The sequence below is a fragment of the Salvelinus sp. IW2-2015 genome, linkage group LG32 (assembly GCF_002910315.2).
Source record: "Salvelinus sp. IW2-2015 linkage group LG32, ASM291031v2, whole genome shotgun sequence".
Taxonomy (NCBI): Eukaryota; Metazoa; Chordata; class Actinopteri; order Salmoniformes; family Salmonidae; genus Salvelinus; species Salvelinus sp. IW2-2015.
In genome coordinates, this window is record NC_036871.1 from 6,200,488 (window position 1) to 6,216,925 (window position 16,438).

A 16,438-nucleotide genomic window follows, 5' to 3' on the forward strand; every position below is an offset into this window, starting at 1 on the left:
GATATTGGAAGGGATGGGACTAAGAAAGCAATTTGCTCGAGCTTCCAGTATTTCCTCTGTTTTCACTCTAATTCTCCTGCCTGCTATAGGAGGATTGAAATAGGCGGCTTGTGTTTTACCTCGCCCATGGCTCTGTGTAAAAGCGACTACCGGAGCTACCCGCTGCAATAACATAGCTGTTTATAATTAGCTGCTTGGAGTTGGGAAGGCGTCACGTCCAACTAAAAATGTCTGGGCAGTAAGAGGATTGGTTGACTGTGAAAACATCTGCCTGACACTCGGTTGCAAAGCGTGAGCGGCGGTTGGTGAAGCAAGTAAAGTCGAGCATCTCTTTATCATGGACAAGTAGCAAGTAGCCTAGAGGTTTTGGTAGAAGGCTATCTTTAAATGGCACCTTATGTTATAAAATAGGGATGATACGAAGTAATCGCATAGTAGTTTAACATTAGCGTACACATTTAGTCGTTGCTCGAAAGGGGTTCGTTTCGGTTTTCAACAGAGAGCAAACCGATTCTTCACTGTGTCGGTAAAAGAAGTCAAAGTATGTGTTTTTTCCTTATTCAAATGCTTTTGCAAATGGGATTTGTTTTCGGATCCAATTATGGGTATGTAGAATGGTCGGATAACGACAAAGACGCAGAAATACGAGGAAAGAATCCTTCTATATACAGCACTCAAAATATCAACAAGGAATCGCTGCACCATCCAACTTATTACCCAGGATCCGCCACGGAGCGCACCGTGGTGGCGCACAAAATCGAAGAGGAACTGCCTAGAGTGGTGACAGCTTTCCTGCACACTGGAGACTCTTCGGCTCTTGAACAAGTCAACTGTTCTCGGAGGTATGAGTTGAGTAGCCTCCGCGGTGGAACCAATGTGGCCTCTCATTATTCTCTCCATAGCGTGCTGGACACTATAGCGCACGCGACCAACTTCCTGAACATGATTTTACAAGCCAACAGGTCACGAGAGTACAGCCTTCGGAGGGATATTCACTGGTACCACGCGCTGGTTCGAAGTATTCTTGAAGGCGACCCCAAAATTCACAAGGCAGTGGTTACATTCCATAATGATGCTCCAACACCGGGTCCTCACGTTTTCCTTCAAGCGACAAGAACTGACAGGGAAGTGGTCCTCCAGGACCTTTCCAACTCTGCTCACCACCGTCTCAAGAGCAGGAGCCCGGATTCTGAGTGGTTTAACGAGTTCAGGGACCGAAAGAAAATGCACAGTCAGAGAAGGGCGTCAGGCAGAGACGCCACAGCCACTCAAATTAGCTACATTCTGGACAAAAGTCAAATCAAGTGGTCTGCGCCTTACCTGGAATGCGAGCATGGGAATTTCGTACCACACTGGTTACTCACCTTGTCTGCTGGGTTCTATGGGTTGAAGACAAATTCCGCACCCGAGTTCAGGTGAGGCTGTCACTCGTGACTGTTTGTTTGAAAGTAACACATTCGGTTAAAATGTTGTTTATTGATTGAAAAAATGGTAGGTAGGCCTAAATATAGTTTTTCTGGCCCTGAGTAGACAGCGTTGCTGAACTGACCGCGCGCTGCCCGCGCTTTGAAACAGGTGCATGGAAAGGGGCCCTAATAAATCATTTCAACACAAACAGTAGGATAAAGCTGCTTCCCCATGTAACAGTATAACTTTAGTCCGTCCCCTCGCCGCCATTTCACATCCGTTACACCCACAACAACGTTTTAAAGTTTACCTAGAGCATCTTATTATGATAGTAACTGTAGACCTATCCTCTATTCTGCTGCTTGTGGATAGTTTGCACAGAGCTAGCCATTATTGAAAACAGCATTTGGTCCTGCTGTGGTAGTCGAATCTTCAGTAGCTTATAATTGAGAAAGCCAACCCAAACATAACCCATCTGTATTCCCTCCACTTTACAAAGAATAGGTCCAGTGAATATGAAATAAAACTTACTCAGTGAATAACTATGAATAAATGATTTGTCCCATCCAGTGATATGCACAGCAAGAGGGCAATACATTAAACTGAGGATAGGATAGACATTGTAGGACGTTTGAGTAGTCTATAGTTGTTTTCCTGCTTGGCTGATGCTTGTGCAATCCAGAAATCTTCCCCAGTGGAAACAACAGATGGCTTGATAGAATCTCAAAGACATGTGTTATACTGTCTATGAACACTGCTGTCTGTCAAAAACAGCTCATGTTTTTTTTTGTAATCACACTGGAAGACTACACTTCCTTTTTGTGTTTGCTGTAAAAAAAAAACGTAAAACTGAAACAGTAGGCCTAATTAGTTTTACTTTGCTATCATAGCTTGCATGGTTCGAAAGACCTGGCTTTGTTGTATGTTTTTGTGCGATAGGTGTTTGAAAGTGTAGGTTAGTTAATTAGGAAACACGAAGCACGTCATATTTCAAGGCTCCAGTCCAAGTGTGTGCAAAAATAAATTTAGTCGTGAATAAATTATAAAAGACATGCAGTACAATGGCAATCTGAAACCACTTTGAATTTCAAGTCCACTTCACTCCCACTTAAATGTCAGTGCTGCTGTGTCCACATAATAATTCCAGCATGTTCGTTTATGACTGAGCCTGATTTGTTTAGGCAGGACTACAGATCTTAATTTGAACCGTTTCTCACAGCAGGAACATAATCTTTCAGCAACTGGAAATGTGTATTATTATGTGTATTATAACTAATGGACATTTTTATAGGGGTGATATATTTTTAGTTAGTTTGATAAGTTCTAAGTGGAAATGACAAACTTTAGAAGTCTTTTTAAACCTTGAATACACTACAAGTTTGCATATCCAGTCGTGAAGGAAAATGATCTGCGACAGCAGAGTGATCAAATTAAGATAGTACATCTGTATGCAAGTTAGTCCGTTTTGTGCATTTCTTTAGCATAAATGCAAGATGATCTCAAAGCGGTTGCCTGAGCCGATCCCAAACAATTACCAAGCCCATATCATTAAGCAAGGGGCTCTGGTATGGAGTGCTGCAGGTACAGCAACAGTTTAGCCTAGTTCTAACCAAGCACCACAACTGACTCTACTAATTTACAACACCAACTAAGCTGATTTATTAATATCAGTGATTGGCAAAATTTCACCTACCTGGCCTCCCAGGGATTCCATGACCAGGGTTGCCCACCCTTGCTCTAGTCCCTTGTTGAAACCTCTTCACAGATTAAAAAGGTTTTGATAGGTCTCTGCAATAAGGTAAGAACTGTCATGATGCTTGCTCACACCGATCCAGACAATTCAGATCTGGAAGGGGATAAACAAAGGCCTAAGTGTAGAAAGGTATTATTTGGCATTGGACCATTGTTGACGTGTCTCCACTACAAATTTGATACATTAGCAGCCAGACAAAGACCCCTGCGGTTGCTGCTTAGCCAAAAATCATATCTATCAACTCGAGCTCAACCATAGAGGAGGCATTATCGACCTTGGAGCTGCTTTTAAGACTTTTCGGATTTCAAGTCCAATGTACTTGATTTCTAAAGTTCAGTCCTCTCTTCTTATGGCCACGAACACAACGTGACAGCCATTTTATGAGGACATTGGTATTAAAACGTGACAGCCATTTTATGAGGACATTGGCATTAAGCCATCGGCGAGATGACCTTTAATTAGCTGCGAAAGTAACTGCTTCTACTGGTTTTTAAAGAGCTGGTTACTGTTAAAAATTTCAGAATGTCCTGAGGGCACATTAAAACTCAATTGACATTCCCACAAATGGATGTGGCATAGTTGTCTAGTGATTAGCAGCAGGAGCATGACTTTAAGAACAGGCCTGTGGATTCGGTTTTACAACTACAACCCCAACGTGTCGAGATCAAAGAGAATCCCACTGCACTGTCTCGTCTCTCTTCCTTTTTCTGAGAGTTTGTGGGCCCACTCTTTAGATGTACATCCAAAGCAATCTATCCACCCCAAGGATAAAATAAACCAAGACGGATCATGTTTTTTTGTAAACCTAATCAAAATGTAAATGATTCCAGTGTGCTTTTTTGAAGGATATGCAGAATGAGAACATTGGCTTTGAGCTTGAGGTATTGGTCCATGTCCTCAGAGGCGTCTCCTCTCTTTCCTCCCAGCTGGATACAGGTTCATTTAGATCTCATTTTTTAATCCATCTAGTAAGCCTATAACACATTGGTAGAGAGATTATTTCATATAATGGCTGTTTGGTAATGGTTTGTTTGGATTAGACTGGCTATACGGTCATTGTTAGGCTTGCTAAGTGTTACCAAATATGGTTAAGTACTACTTAATTCATTTTTTGGGGTATCTTTACTATTTATATTTTGACAACTTTGACTTTTACTCCAATACATTCCTATAGAAAATAATATACTTTCTACTCCATCCAATTTCCTTGACACCCAAAAATACTTACATTTTGAATGCTTAGCAGGACAGGAAAATTGTCCAGTTCACATACACAGAAAATCATCCCTACTGCAACTGATCTGGCAGACTCATTAAACACAAATGCTATGTTTGTAAATGATGTCTGAGTGTGCCCCTCCCTGGCTATCCATACATTTAAAAACAAGAAAATAATGCTGCCTGGTTTGCTTAATATAAGGAATTTGAAATGATTAACACTTTTACTTTTACGTTGGATACTTAAGTACATTTTAGCTTAAGTATATTTAAAAGCAAATACTTTTAGACTTTTACTCAAGTAGTATTTACTGGGTGACTTTCACTTTTATCTGGTCATTTTCTATTATGGTAGGGTATCTGTGATTTTACTCAAGTATGACAATTGGGTACTTTTTCCACCACTGGTTATGTATGGCTGTATGGTTTTGTTTCTAGCAGAGTGACTTAAAAAGAAAATCCCTCCTGCTTGGTGGTTACCCCATGAATCCTCACATTCTCACACATTTTTTCTCACCTTCCTTCTCTCCCTCACTCCCTCCCACATGCACACAGATTATTCTGCTTATCCACACTTCCTCTATCACAGTTACATGTTCTTTCTTTCGCGTCTTATTCCTGCGCCTGGGGAAAGATGGCATGAGCCTCAGCCTTTTTTCTTCATGGGTGTTTGTTCCAGTTCCCACCAGACAGATGGAGCGAATGGTTGTCAGGCTCCTCTTGAGAATGACCCCTGAGGCCTGGGCATTATAAGAGAGGGAGAAAGAGAAATGGAGATAGAGGGGCAGACAGACAGACTGGGTGAATTGGGAGATAATGTTTGATTTTGTAATAAAGAGTGGCAAGATTGCCAGACACAGAAATACAGAGATCAGGGGGATTAGTGGCAGACAGAAAAGAAAAGTTAAGAAAGAGAGAGAAAAGGAAAGCGAAAGAGACTAACAGAGACTGAATAAAGAGAGCGACCCACCTGGGGCCCATTTGATAATCTTAAACTACATGAAAGAGAACACCTGATGGCAGGCTGGGAGCTATATAATCATATATAACCCGTCCATATAATCATATTTATTGTAGTCTAGAAGTCTAATCTGATCCTAGATCAGCACTCCTACTCTCAGACTTTTTATGTATACGGGCCCTGAACAATAGCTAGCCTGATTTAACTATAGCTGACTCAATATGCATCCAGCAGTCCATCTATCCAGTTGTCCAAATGCAAACTGTGGATATGTGAAGGTGCTTTGGATGCAAGCCAATGCAGTAGCCTAATTAATCATGTGCCAGTAGATAGAGAGCGTGTGCGCAATATTGTCTCCCAGAGGTAAACAACATCAAGCGCACCATCAGTCTATTGATTTACTGTAAGCCTCAAATATATTTATGTTTTGGTTACAGTAAACATGATGCTCAGAGCTGGAGTCGACATAATTCAATTGGGCTATTTAAGCTTGGCTATATCTCTCATTAGGGAACATTTAAATAAAGATTTTTATTTGACATAACATATAAACCAGATACACAGGATATAGTTTTTTTTGTTGCAGTTGATGTTAAATTGGACAAAATACTCTGGCATTCAATGCTCATACCAGTTTTTGCCTTGAATAGTTTATTTCCCTCAATAGTTCACCTGTAGACATTGGACCAAAGTAGAGACCCTGTTATAGATGGGGTCACAATGGATTGCACATTTGCCTTTCTTTCTTTCTCTATCTTACGCTAAAATAGACGTCTGAGTGTAAGCTAACTGCTCTCTCTAACCTCTATGCACCCGCCCCCCTCTCTCTCTCTCCCCCTCTCTCTCTCTGTGTCTCTTTCTCTCCTCTTACAGGGGTGTGGTTCGAGTGGATGTCAACCTACAGGATGTGGACATTGACCAGTGCTCCAGCAGTGGCTGGTTTGCTGGAACTCACCGATGTAACGTGACCAGCATGGAAGTGAGTCTACTTCCATTCATTCGTTCATCCATCCATCCATCCATCCATCCATCCATCCATCCATCCATCCATCCATCCATCCATCCATCCATCCATAGTTCATACATTGGTGGTGTGTGCTTCCTACACTTTACATGCAAACACAAACACTCCCTCTTGGTAAAAACATGGTTGTAATTGTTAATCCCAGTACTAAATCTGGTGGCGCTTCCACAAATGTTTTGCTAACAAAAAATCATACAGTACATAAAGACCTTAGTAAGAATGCAGTACATTGCTTCTTTGCCAACAATGTACTGTATGTCCCTCTGAATATAATTGGTAATGCATATAAAAATTCTGGGTACTTGTCAAGATAACAAATACACATCCTATATCTCTACTGCTACTGGYGAAATTAATGAAGGCAAGTTTATGGTTGAAATGTTGTTTGTCTCCATGTAGACAGTAAATTCACTCTTGTGAGCAGCAGTGCAGGTTTATTTTTGTGTAGGTTTATCTTTGTTGTTATGTAAAGAATAGCAAGATTAACAGAGCTCTGTAGCAATATTTGCATTGAATATGCAGGAAGGATGCTGCATATAAGCCTTTGCTTGTGGGCGTGTATTGTTCACGGCTTAATACATTGTAAAACACTCTCGAAGTGAAATGAGGAGGTTTTTACTAGTGTTTTCAAGACTGGCACCGGAGAGACATCATGTTTTATCACACTCAGTGCAGGCTATATCGACAGGACCATCCGTCTTCCAAGTTGTTGATGCTGTGTGTGTGGTTTGGTTTTACTATCCTTGTAGCGACCAGAAGTCCTCACAAGGATAGTAAAACAAGGAATATTTGGACGTGTGGTCATTTCYGCAGTCCCCACAAGGAAAATTGTTTTTTTAGGCTTACATGCTGACCAGACCGGACARGTCGCGTGCGCGAGCGTCGCAAAATAAATGTAGAAATCCATGTTATTCAATTATTGCACCCACACTGCTTGCGCGCGCCAACGAGCGTCTGCGATGCCAATGGCTAAAATAGAAGTAATTCCTATTTCTGACGCAGATCGCGCTGAAAGTCCTGCCTCTCCCATCTCCTCATTGGTTTATAGAAGCAGGTACCCACGTGCCATCTCCTCATTGGTTATACCCACGTGGGTGATTGAAAGACGAACTTTGTTGCCGGTTGTGTAGTAATACTATGAAAGTTTAGATGCGATCACCATATAAGTTCAAAGATGAAAAAGCCTGGAAGGAGGAGAGATGACTAGAAACYATTCGGTTGGCCGTTTTATGTGTGGATTAATTGTCGGAGTAGAAGACCTTGTGCATTTCAGATAAAATAACAACTCAATGTTTATATCCCAGGACAAATTAGCTAGCAACAGCAAGCTAGCTAAATAGGACAAATTAACATTAGCTAGCAAGTGTAAGCTAACTAGCTAAATTGCCATACATGTTTAATGCTTTTCGACCTGTCCCCAAATTAATGTKATTGGTTCAGAGTTTGTTTTGATATTTTAACCTGCGTGTCGTGATCGCGTTTGGTGTGGGGGGACAAAATACATTTATGCACGATGGCGCACGATGGCGCACGCGCGCAGCCYGTTTGGGTTCCGTGTTAGGGGTTAGGTTTAGGGTTAGGGTTACAATTAGGGCTAGGGTAAGAATTACAGTTACAGGGGGAAAATGGTGGCACACTGAGAGGACGCGTTGTGCGTAGCGCTCTGAGAAATTCATATAGAATTTCATTTTTCGACCACATTTATGCTGTTAACCTACTAAAAAAGCAAGTAGACATAACGCTATCACTTACCAGCTCCAAAACAAGATTCCTCCTAAAAAGACAGACCTTCCTAAACCCTCAATTACTTCCCCGTCAAAGACGGACAATGAGGCAGCGCCTGCCTGGTTCAAGATGGAGATGGATAAGGCCATCGTTCAAATACAATATCTGCCCGACTTAACAAAATTTATTAAATCATGCATCAACTACACCAAGACCAACAAGTGAGCGGTTAACCCAGTTGGAAATCAGGCACTCTGAAAAACGAGTTTTAATGACTCCAACCTTAGTTTATGTTATCTTCTGACTTCAACTGTATATATATATATATATATATATGTATTATTCAAGAGGTGATGGCAATACACAATTAGAAAAATGTATCATTTAATTTATCTTGGGGACACCATGCATAGCAGGGTTAGGTAAGTGGGAATGTGTTACCACTTAGCTGTAATAGCCTCGATAGGGTTGGTTTGTTTTACTCTCTCTGTTGGGGAGAGAGTAGACAGGGGGTTGGGGAGGGGAATTGATACTAGCTCACACAGGTTGGAGAGATTTATGCTTATATACCAGTTATTGTACCTTTTCATTTGTTTTACTTTTTCTCCGCACTCAATATATTTACATCTCTCATTCTAATTTGCTTCAATCTAACCCCTAAACGTCTGCCCCTAATACTCACAGATTAAGTATTAGGGGGGTAGTGTAACGATTGTCGTCTGGAGAAGGAGTGGAGGACCAAGGTGCAGCGTGGTAAGTGGTCATATTTTTTTATAAAATACAAAAACACTTGACAAACAACAAAAACGACAAACGAACAGTCCTGAAAGGTGAAACAAAACACTAAACAGGAAACAACCACTCACAAACAAAAGTGGGAAAACAGGCTACCTAAATATGGTTCCCAATTAGAGACAACGATAGACAGCTGCCTCTGATTGGGAACCACACCAGGCCAACCACACAGAAACAGAAAATCTAGACCTACAACATAGAATACCCAAGACATAGAATACCCACCCACATCACACCCTGACCAAACTAAAAATAGAAACATACAAAGCAATCTACGGTCAGGGCGTGACAGTACCCCCCCCCCCTCCAAAGGTGCGACTCCGGCCGCAAAACCGGAACCAATAGGGGAGGTTGTGGTGGGCATTTCACCGCGGTGGCGGCTCTGGTGCGGGCGTGGACCCGCTCCACCTTAGTCTTAGCCCACTTAGGTGGCGCCTCTGGACGGGGACCCTTACCGCCGACCCCGGACCGGGACCCTCGCAGCGGCCCCGGACAGGTGGGAGACTCCGGCTGCTCCGACGGAGGGGACTCCCTGCTCCGACAGGAGGAGACTCCGGCTGCTCCGGACAGGAGGGAGACTCCGCTGCTCCGGACAGGAGGGAGACTCCGACTGCTCCGGACAGGAGGGAGACTCCGACTGCTCCGACAGGAGGGGATCCGATCTGGAGAGGAGACTCCGCTGCTCCGGACAGGAGGGAGACTCCGGCTGCTCCGGACAGGAGGGAGACTCCGCTGCTCCGGACAGGAGGGAGACTCCGGCTGCTCCGGACAGGAGGGAGACTGCCGGCTGCTCCGGACTCGAGGGAGGACTCCGGCTGCTCCGGACTCGAGGGAGACTCCGGCTGCTCCGGACTCGAGGGAGACTCCGGCTGCTCCGGACTCGAGGGAGACTCCGGGCTGCTCCGGGACTCGAGGGAGACGTTGGAGCTCCGGACTAGAGGCGTTGTTGGAGCTCCGACTGACGTCCTTCGTTGGAGCCTCGTGCCATAACTCCTCACCGGAGGTTTCGTGCCATGGATCCTCACCGGAGGCTTCGTGCCATGGATCCTCACCGGAGGCTTCGTGCCATGGACCACCACCGGAGGCCTCGTGCCATGGACCACCACGGAGGCCTCGTGCCATGGATCATCACAGGAGGCTTCGTGCCATGGATCATCACTGGAGGCTCGTGCCATGGATCATCACTGGAGGCTTCTTGCCATGGATCATCACTGGAGGTTTCGTGCCATGATCATCACTGGAGGCTTCGTGCCATGGATCATCACTGGAGGCTTCGTGCCATGGATTATCACTGGAGGCTTCTTGCCATGGATTATCACTGGAGGCTTCGTGCCATGGATTATCACTGGAGGCTTCGTGCCATGATCATCACTGGAGGCTTCTTGCCATGGATCATCACTGGAGGCTTCTTGCCATGGATCATCACTGGAGGCTTCTTGCCATGGATCATCACTGGAGGCTTCGTCCATGGATCATCACTGGAGGCTTCTTGCATGGACCATCACTGGAGGCTTCGTGCCATGGATTATCACAGGAGGCTTTGCTCTGGGAGAAGCACATGACTCACCAGGCTGGGAGACATGCAGGAGGCCTTGGCCGAGGCACCGGATACACTGGGCCGTGGAGGCACACTGGAGGTCTCGAGCAAAGAGCCTGCACAACCTGTCCTGGCTGTATGGTGACTTTGGCCCTGCACGTGCGGGGCGCAGGCACAGGACGCACTGGGCTCTGCAGACGTACTGGAGACACAGTGTGAAGAGCTGGCGCAGGATAACCCGGGCCGAGGAGACGCACTAGAGGCCTGGAGAGCAGGGCTGGCACACTCCTTCCTGGCTCGATGCCCACTCTCGCCCGGCAGATGCGAGGAGCTGCGATGTAACGTACCGGGCTATGAACACGTACTGGAGACACCGTGCGCTCCACCACATAGCACGGTGCCTGACCAGTACGACACTCGCCACGGTAAGCACGGGGAGTTAGCTCAGGTCTCCTACCTGACTCCGCCAATCTCCCCGTGTGCCACCCCCAAAAAAAATTCTGGGGCTGCCTCTCGGGTTTCCTTGCCTTGTATATTGTTCCCTCATACCGCCGGTTCCTTTCTCCTGCTGCCTCCGCTCTCCTGGCTGCCTCCACCTGTTCCCATGGAAGGCGATCCCTTCCAGKCAGAATCTCCTCCCATGTGTAAGATCCCTTCCCATCCAGAATGTCCTCCCATGTCCATTCCTCCTTTTTACCATGCTGCTTGGTCCGTTGTTGGTGGGTGGTTCTGTAACGGTTTTCGTTGGTGGAAGGAGAGGAGGACCAAGGTGCAGCGTGGTAAGTGGTCATATTTTTTWATAAAATACGAAAACACTTGACAAACAACAAAAACGACAAACGAACAGTCATGAAAGGTGAAACAAAACACTAGTGGGAAAACAGGCTACCTAAATATGGCTCCCAATCAGAGACAACGATAGACAGCTGCCTCTGATTGGGAACCACACCAGGCCAACCACACAGAAACAGAAAACTTAGACCTACAACATAGAATTCCCAGACATAGAATACCCACCCACATCACACACTGACCAAACTAAAAATAGAAACATACAAAGCAATCTACGGTCAGGGCGTGACATGTAGGTTTGTGATCATACAAGGCTGTATTGATTCTGTGCCCTTGTGCATTGTGAATGTTTATGGGCCAAACTATGATGACCCTACATTTTATCAAGATCTATTTCTTCAATTAKATTGCCCATCATCACAGATTACCATTGGAGGAGACTTTATTTGGTTTTGGACTCAGCCAATGATAGATCCTCCTCTAAAGTGACTAACCTCACACAGGCAGCTAGAATGTTGAAAAGGGAAATGAAAACATTTGGATTATGTAGACTTCTCAATAAGTCGGCCAAGGAATACTAATTTTACTCTCCTGGCCATAACTGCTATTCGAGAATTGACCTTTTCCTATTACCGGTGGGTAAGGCCTCTTGATTCCCATTTGTGAATATCTAGCCAGAATCCCTATCGGACCATTCACCGCTGGAGGTTAGGGTCATAACTCCTCAATGACACTAACTTTGTAACATTTATAAATGCACAAATGTATATATTTTTAAGTATTAATACTAATTCTGCATCCCCTYCAATTGTATAGGGGACCCTAAAAGCATATTTAAGGGGACAGATAATCMCGTATAGAGCCAGTGAGTGGAAGATATATACAGCCAAAGTAGAATTCTTGAAAAGAGAAATGAAAGACCTTGAGAACAAACATAGCACAACATTTGAGGATGCAACGAAACAAAAACTGACCTCGAAACAGCTAGAATACAACACCTTAATGACGTGCAAAGCAGAACATGCGCTCACTAGACTTAAACAGAACTATTACGAACATGGAGATAAAGCATTATTGCCTGGCAAATAACAAGGGAAGAAGCTAAGAGACCCATAGGTTCAATTACATTGCCTAGTAACGTTGTAGTCCAGAGTACTGATTATATTAACTTGGCATTCAAGAGCTTTTATGAGAACCTATACATGTCAGAGTTAGAGAGAGAGAGAGTGAATAGACACAGAGAGCATGGGCTCCTGAGTTCTTCTGCAAAAATAGAGAAATAGAGTTGGATGAATGTAGATAAACTATACTTTTTTTGCAAGGACTTATACAGGATACTAACCTCAACATCAACACCTTCATTCCAATTGACAATTACATAAAAACATATATATAAGCTTAATATATAAGGCTACCAAGCTGCTAGGAAAGAATCTGACTGAAATTAGCACTGAAGTGTGAAGTGAGAGGTGTAAAAACTCTTGAGCCTAACAATGGAAGGAGAGTTTCACAGCCCCTCCCCACCCAAATGCAGAGGCCTTTGAAGCCCCCTTCATCTGTGCAGAAGATATCATCCTCAGAATCCCCAAAATACAACAGCCACAGGACAACTTTGTTTGGATGTTGTAAAGGACCATTCACCGATACTGATATAGCTAGCTAACGACCTCCTTTTCCACGTGGAAAAGACAGATAGAGACTTGCTAGCTACATTAGCTAGCTAGCTGGATTTTTCTACAAGTTATCTGCATCCCGAAAAAGCTTCTCCCAAGTGGGTGTGACACCTACTCCCGTTGCCTGCTGCACTGCTGCTTGAATTCCAGCTGGCAATCTGTTCACTGTCTGCCCTGGCCTGTCTCCCCTGTCAGGTATATGTACCCCCGACACACTCCCCACTCRCTCCCAAGCTTTCACTCGCCTCCAGCACACATGCACTGTTGAGGCGAGTGATTCTGAACTTACAACGGCTAGCCCCAAGTTGCTATATTTTTTGCTTGTGCTTTATGCTATTTGCCTCATGACTCCTGCATGCTTTGTTGACTATGAACTTGCTTGTTTACCCAACTGTGGGACAGTCTGTTTTTTCCCACACTCGGGACTCTGACTCTCTTTTGGTTACACAGACTCTTGGCCTCCCATCCTATTCTAAGAAAGAGTGTTTTGAACACTGATGTTAACCTTTCTGGTTATAACCTTTTTCGGCTAGACAGATCTTCCAAAGGCGGTGGAGTGGCAATCTTTACCAAGGAACAGCTTCCGTGCTCGTTTGTCTCCACCAAGTCTGTCRCCTAACAATTTGATTTGTTGGTTTTACGCATTAAACTTTCAAATAACTCTTTGTTGACTGTTGCTGGCCGTTATCGGCCACCATTAGCTCCGGCCTTTATCCTAAATGCCATAAGCTCTCTCCTGGCCCCTTACACTAAGTCTGAATTTGTCCTGCTAGGTGACATAAACTGGGACATGCTTAAAKCACCTGACCAGGTCCTAAAACAATGGGACTCAGATTATTACCAATCCCACAAGGTATGACTCTAAACACCCAGAAAAGGTTACTCTCCTCYATGTMATTCTTGCAAATAATCCTGATAGGTATCAGTCTGGTGTTTTCTGTAGTGACCTTAGTGATCACTGTTTTACAGCCTGTGTTCGCAATGGCTGCTCAGTGAAACGACTTGTCCTGACTTGTCATAGACGCTTGCTAAAAACTTTCATGAGCAACCCTTCCTTCATGATCTGGCCTCTGTAAATTGATATAGAATCAGCTTGATCCCTCTGTCGAAGATGCTTGGACCTTCTTTTTTAATATTTTCAGTGGTATCGTTTACAAATACGTGCCCATAAAGAAAATGAGAATTCTAAACAGGTTCAGCCTCTGGTTGACCGTGATCTGATTGCAATTTTTAGCTTTTGATACGGTAGACCATTCCATTCTTGTGGGCCGGCTAAGGAGTATTGGTTTCTCTGATGGGTCTTTGGCCTGGTTTGCTAACTACCTCTCTCAAAGAGTGCAGTGTATAAAGTCAGAACATCTGCTGTCTCAGCCATTGCCTGGCACCAAGGGAGTACCCCAAGGCTCAATGCTAGGCCCCACATTTTTCTCAATTTACATCAACAACATAGTTCAATCAGTTGGAGGCTCTCTCATCCATGTATATGCAGATGATAGTCTTATACTCAGCTGGCCCATCCCTGGATTTTGTYTTAAACACTCTACAACAAAGCTTTCTTAGTGTCCAACAAGCTTTCTSTGCCCTTAACCTTGTTCTGAACACCTCCAAAACAAAGGAGATGTGGTTTGGTAAGAAGAATGCCCCTTTCCCCACCGGTGTGATTACTACCTCTGAGGGTTTAGAGCTTGATGTAGTCACCTCATACAAGTACTTGGGGGTATGGCTAGATTACTTAATCGCTCCTCTTTCACCACAGCTGCCAAACTAAACCTGATTCAGATGACCATCCTACCCATGCTAGATTACAGAGAAGTAATTTATAGATCGGCAGGTAAGGGTGCTGTCGAGCGGCTAAATGTACTTTACCATTCGGCCATCAGATTTGCCACCAATGCTCCTTATAGAACACATCACTGCACTCTCTACACATCACTGCACTCTACTCTGTAAACTGGTAATCTCTGTATACACGTCGCAAGACCCACTGGTTGATGCTTATTTATATAACCCTCTTAGGCCTCACTCCCCCCTATTCTGAGATATCTACTGCAGCCCTCATCCTCCACATACAAAACCCGTTCTGCCAGTCACATTCTGTTAAAGGTCCCCAAAGCACACACATCCCTGGGTCGCTCCTCTTTTCAGTTCGCTGCAGCTAACGACTGGAACGAGCTGCAAAAAACACTCAAACTGGATTGTTTCATCTCCATCTCTTCATTCAAAGACTCAATCATGGACACTTACTGACAGTTGTGGCTGCTTCGCGTGAGGAATATATATATATATATATATATTGTTTTTAATCCCAGCCCCCGTCCCCGCATGAGGCCTTTTGCCTTCTTAACTGACTTGCCTAGTTAAATAAATAAATGTCTATAGGAGGTTCGTCAAAAATGATGCAGGGGTCTCTGCATAGAGTCAAATTAAAGTCCTTGCCTAATGAGGACAGAGATAATCTTGAAAAGGTAATTATATCTGATGAAATTCAGGAGGCCATTTTTTGCATGGCAGGGGAGAAGCAACCTGGGCTGGATGGATTTTCCATTTAATTTTACAAGGCTTTCCTTCCCAAGTTAATTGACCCACTGTGTAATATGATCAAGCCCTCATTACTGTATTCCCCGACCAGTGCAACTCCTATAGGCCCATATCCCTACTTAATACAGGCTATAAAAGTATTGTTAAACTCATAACCCATAGACTCGATGGGGTCTTACCAGGCCTGGTTAATGTTTATCAGACAGGCGTTTGTACGAAACTGATCATCATCAGATAATATTAGGAGATTATTCAATATTATGTATTGTGTGGAGGGTATACAGGAGCCTGATGGCTGCCTTGGATGCGGAAAAATCATTTGATCTGGAGATTTCTTCTGGACGTTTTAAAGTGTATGAATATAGGTCCGAAATATGTATCAGACTACAATATAACCGTCCTTTGCCCAGATTCTGACTAACAACAATATTTCCTCTCAGTTTAAGCTTTCTCGTGGGATCAGGCAGAAATGCCCCCTTTCACCACTCCTTTTTGCCCTGGCTATTGAACCCTTAACGGAAGCTATTAGGTCTCAGGCAGCTATCCATGGTATTCGGGTAGGTGAACGGGAACACACTATTTCTCTCTACGCGGGCAACATCTACTTATCCAAACCAGAGCAATCATTCCAAGCACTAGTAGAAACGTTGAATTAATTCTGTTCCTTTTCAGCCTACAAGATCAATCTGACGAAAAGCATAACCCTTTTCCTGGAGGTCTCAGATAATTACTTATTTAGGACAGCAAATTCCCACAGAAATGACTAACACCTGTAAAGTAAATTGTGCCATTACTTAAAAAGGCTGGGGAAGAACTAGATAGCTGGCATGAAGTCACAAATGTTACTAATTGGACGTGTTAATTGTATCAAAATTAATATTTTGCCAAAAGGGGAATATCTGTTCCAAACTCTACCCATGCTTTTGCCTAAATACTTTTTCTGACAAATTACAGTTTTTCTTAATTGTTAGCATACGTTTGATGAAACAACATCTCAGGTACTCAAAACTCTAAA

At 43.9% G+C, this 16,438-nt stretch overlaps 1 protein-coding gene across 1 annotated transcript in view; it reads left to right on the forward strand.

Moving 5' to 3' along the window:
* The first annotated feature begins 518 nt into the window (after positions 1–518).
* LOC111956330 (metabotropic glycine receptor-like) overlaps positions 519–16,438 on the forward strand; it is an 85,130-nt gene continuing 69,210 nt past the window's right edge. The window contains exons 1-2 of the mRNA XM_070436769.1: positions 519–1,415; positions 6,213–6,318. Coding sequence (XP_070292870.1) covers positions 544–1,415; positions 6,213–6,318 — 978 coding nt within the window. The 5' untranslated portion in view covers positions 519–543. The remainder of the gene's footprint in view (positions 1,416–6,212; positions 6,319–16,438) is intronic.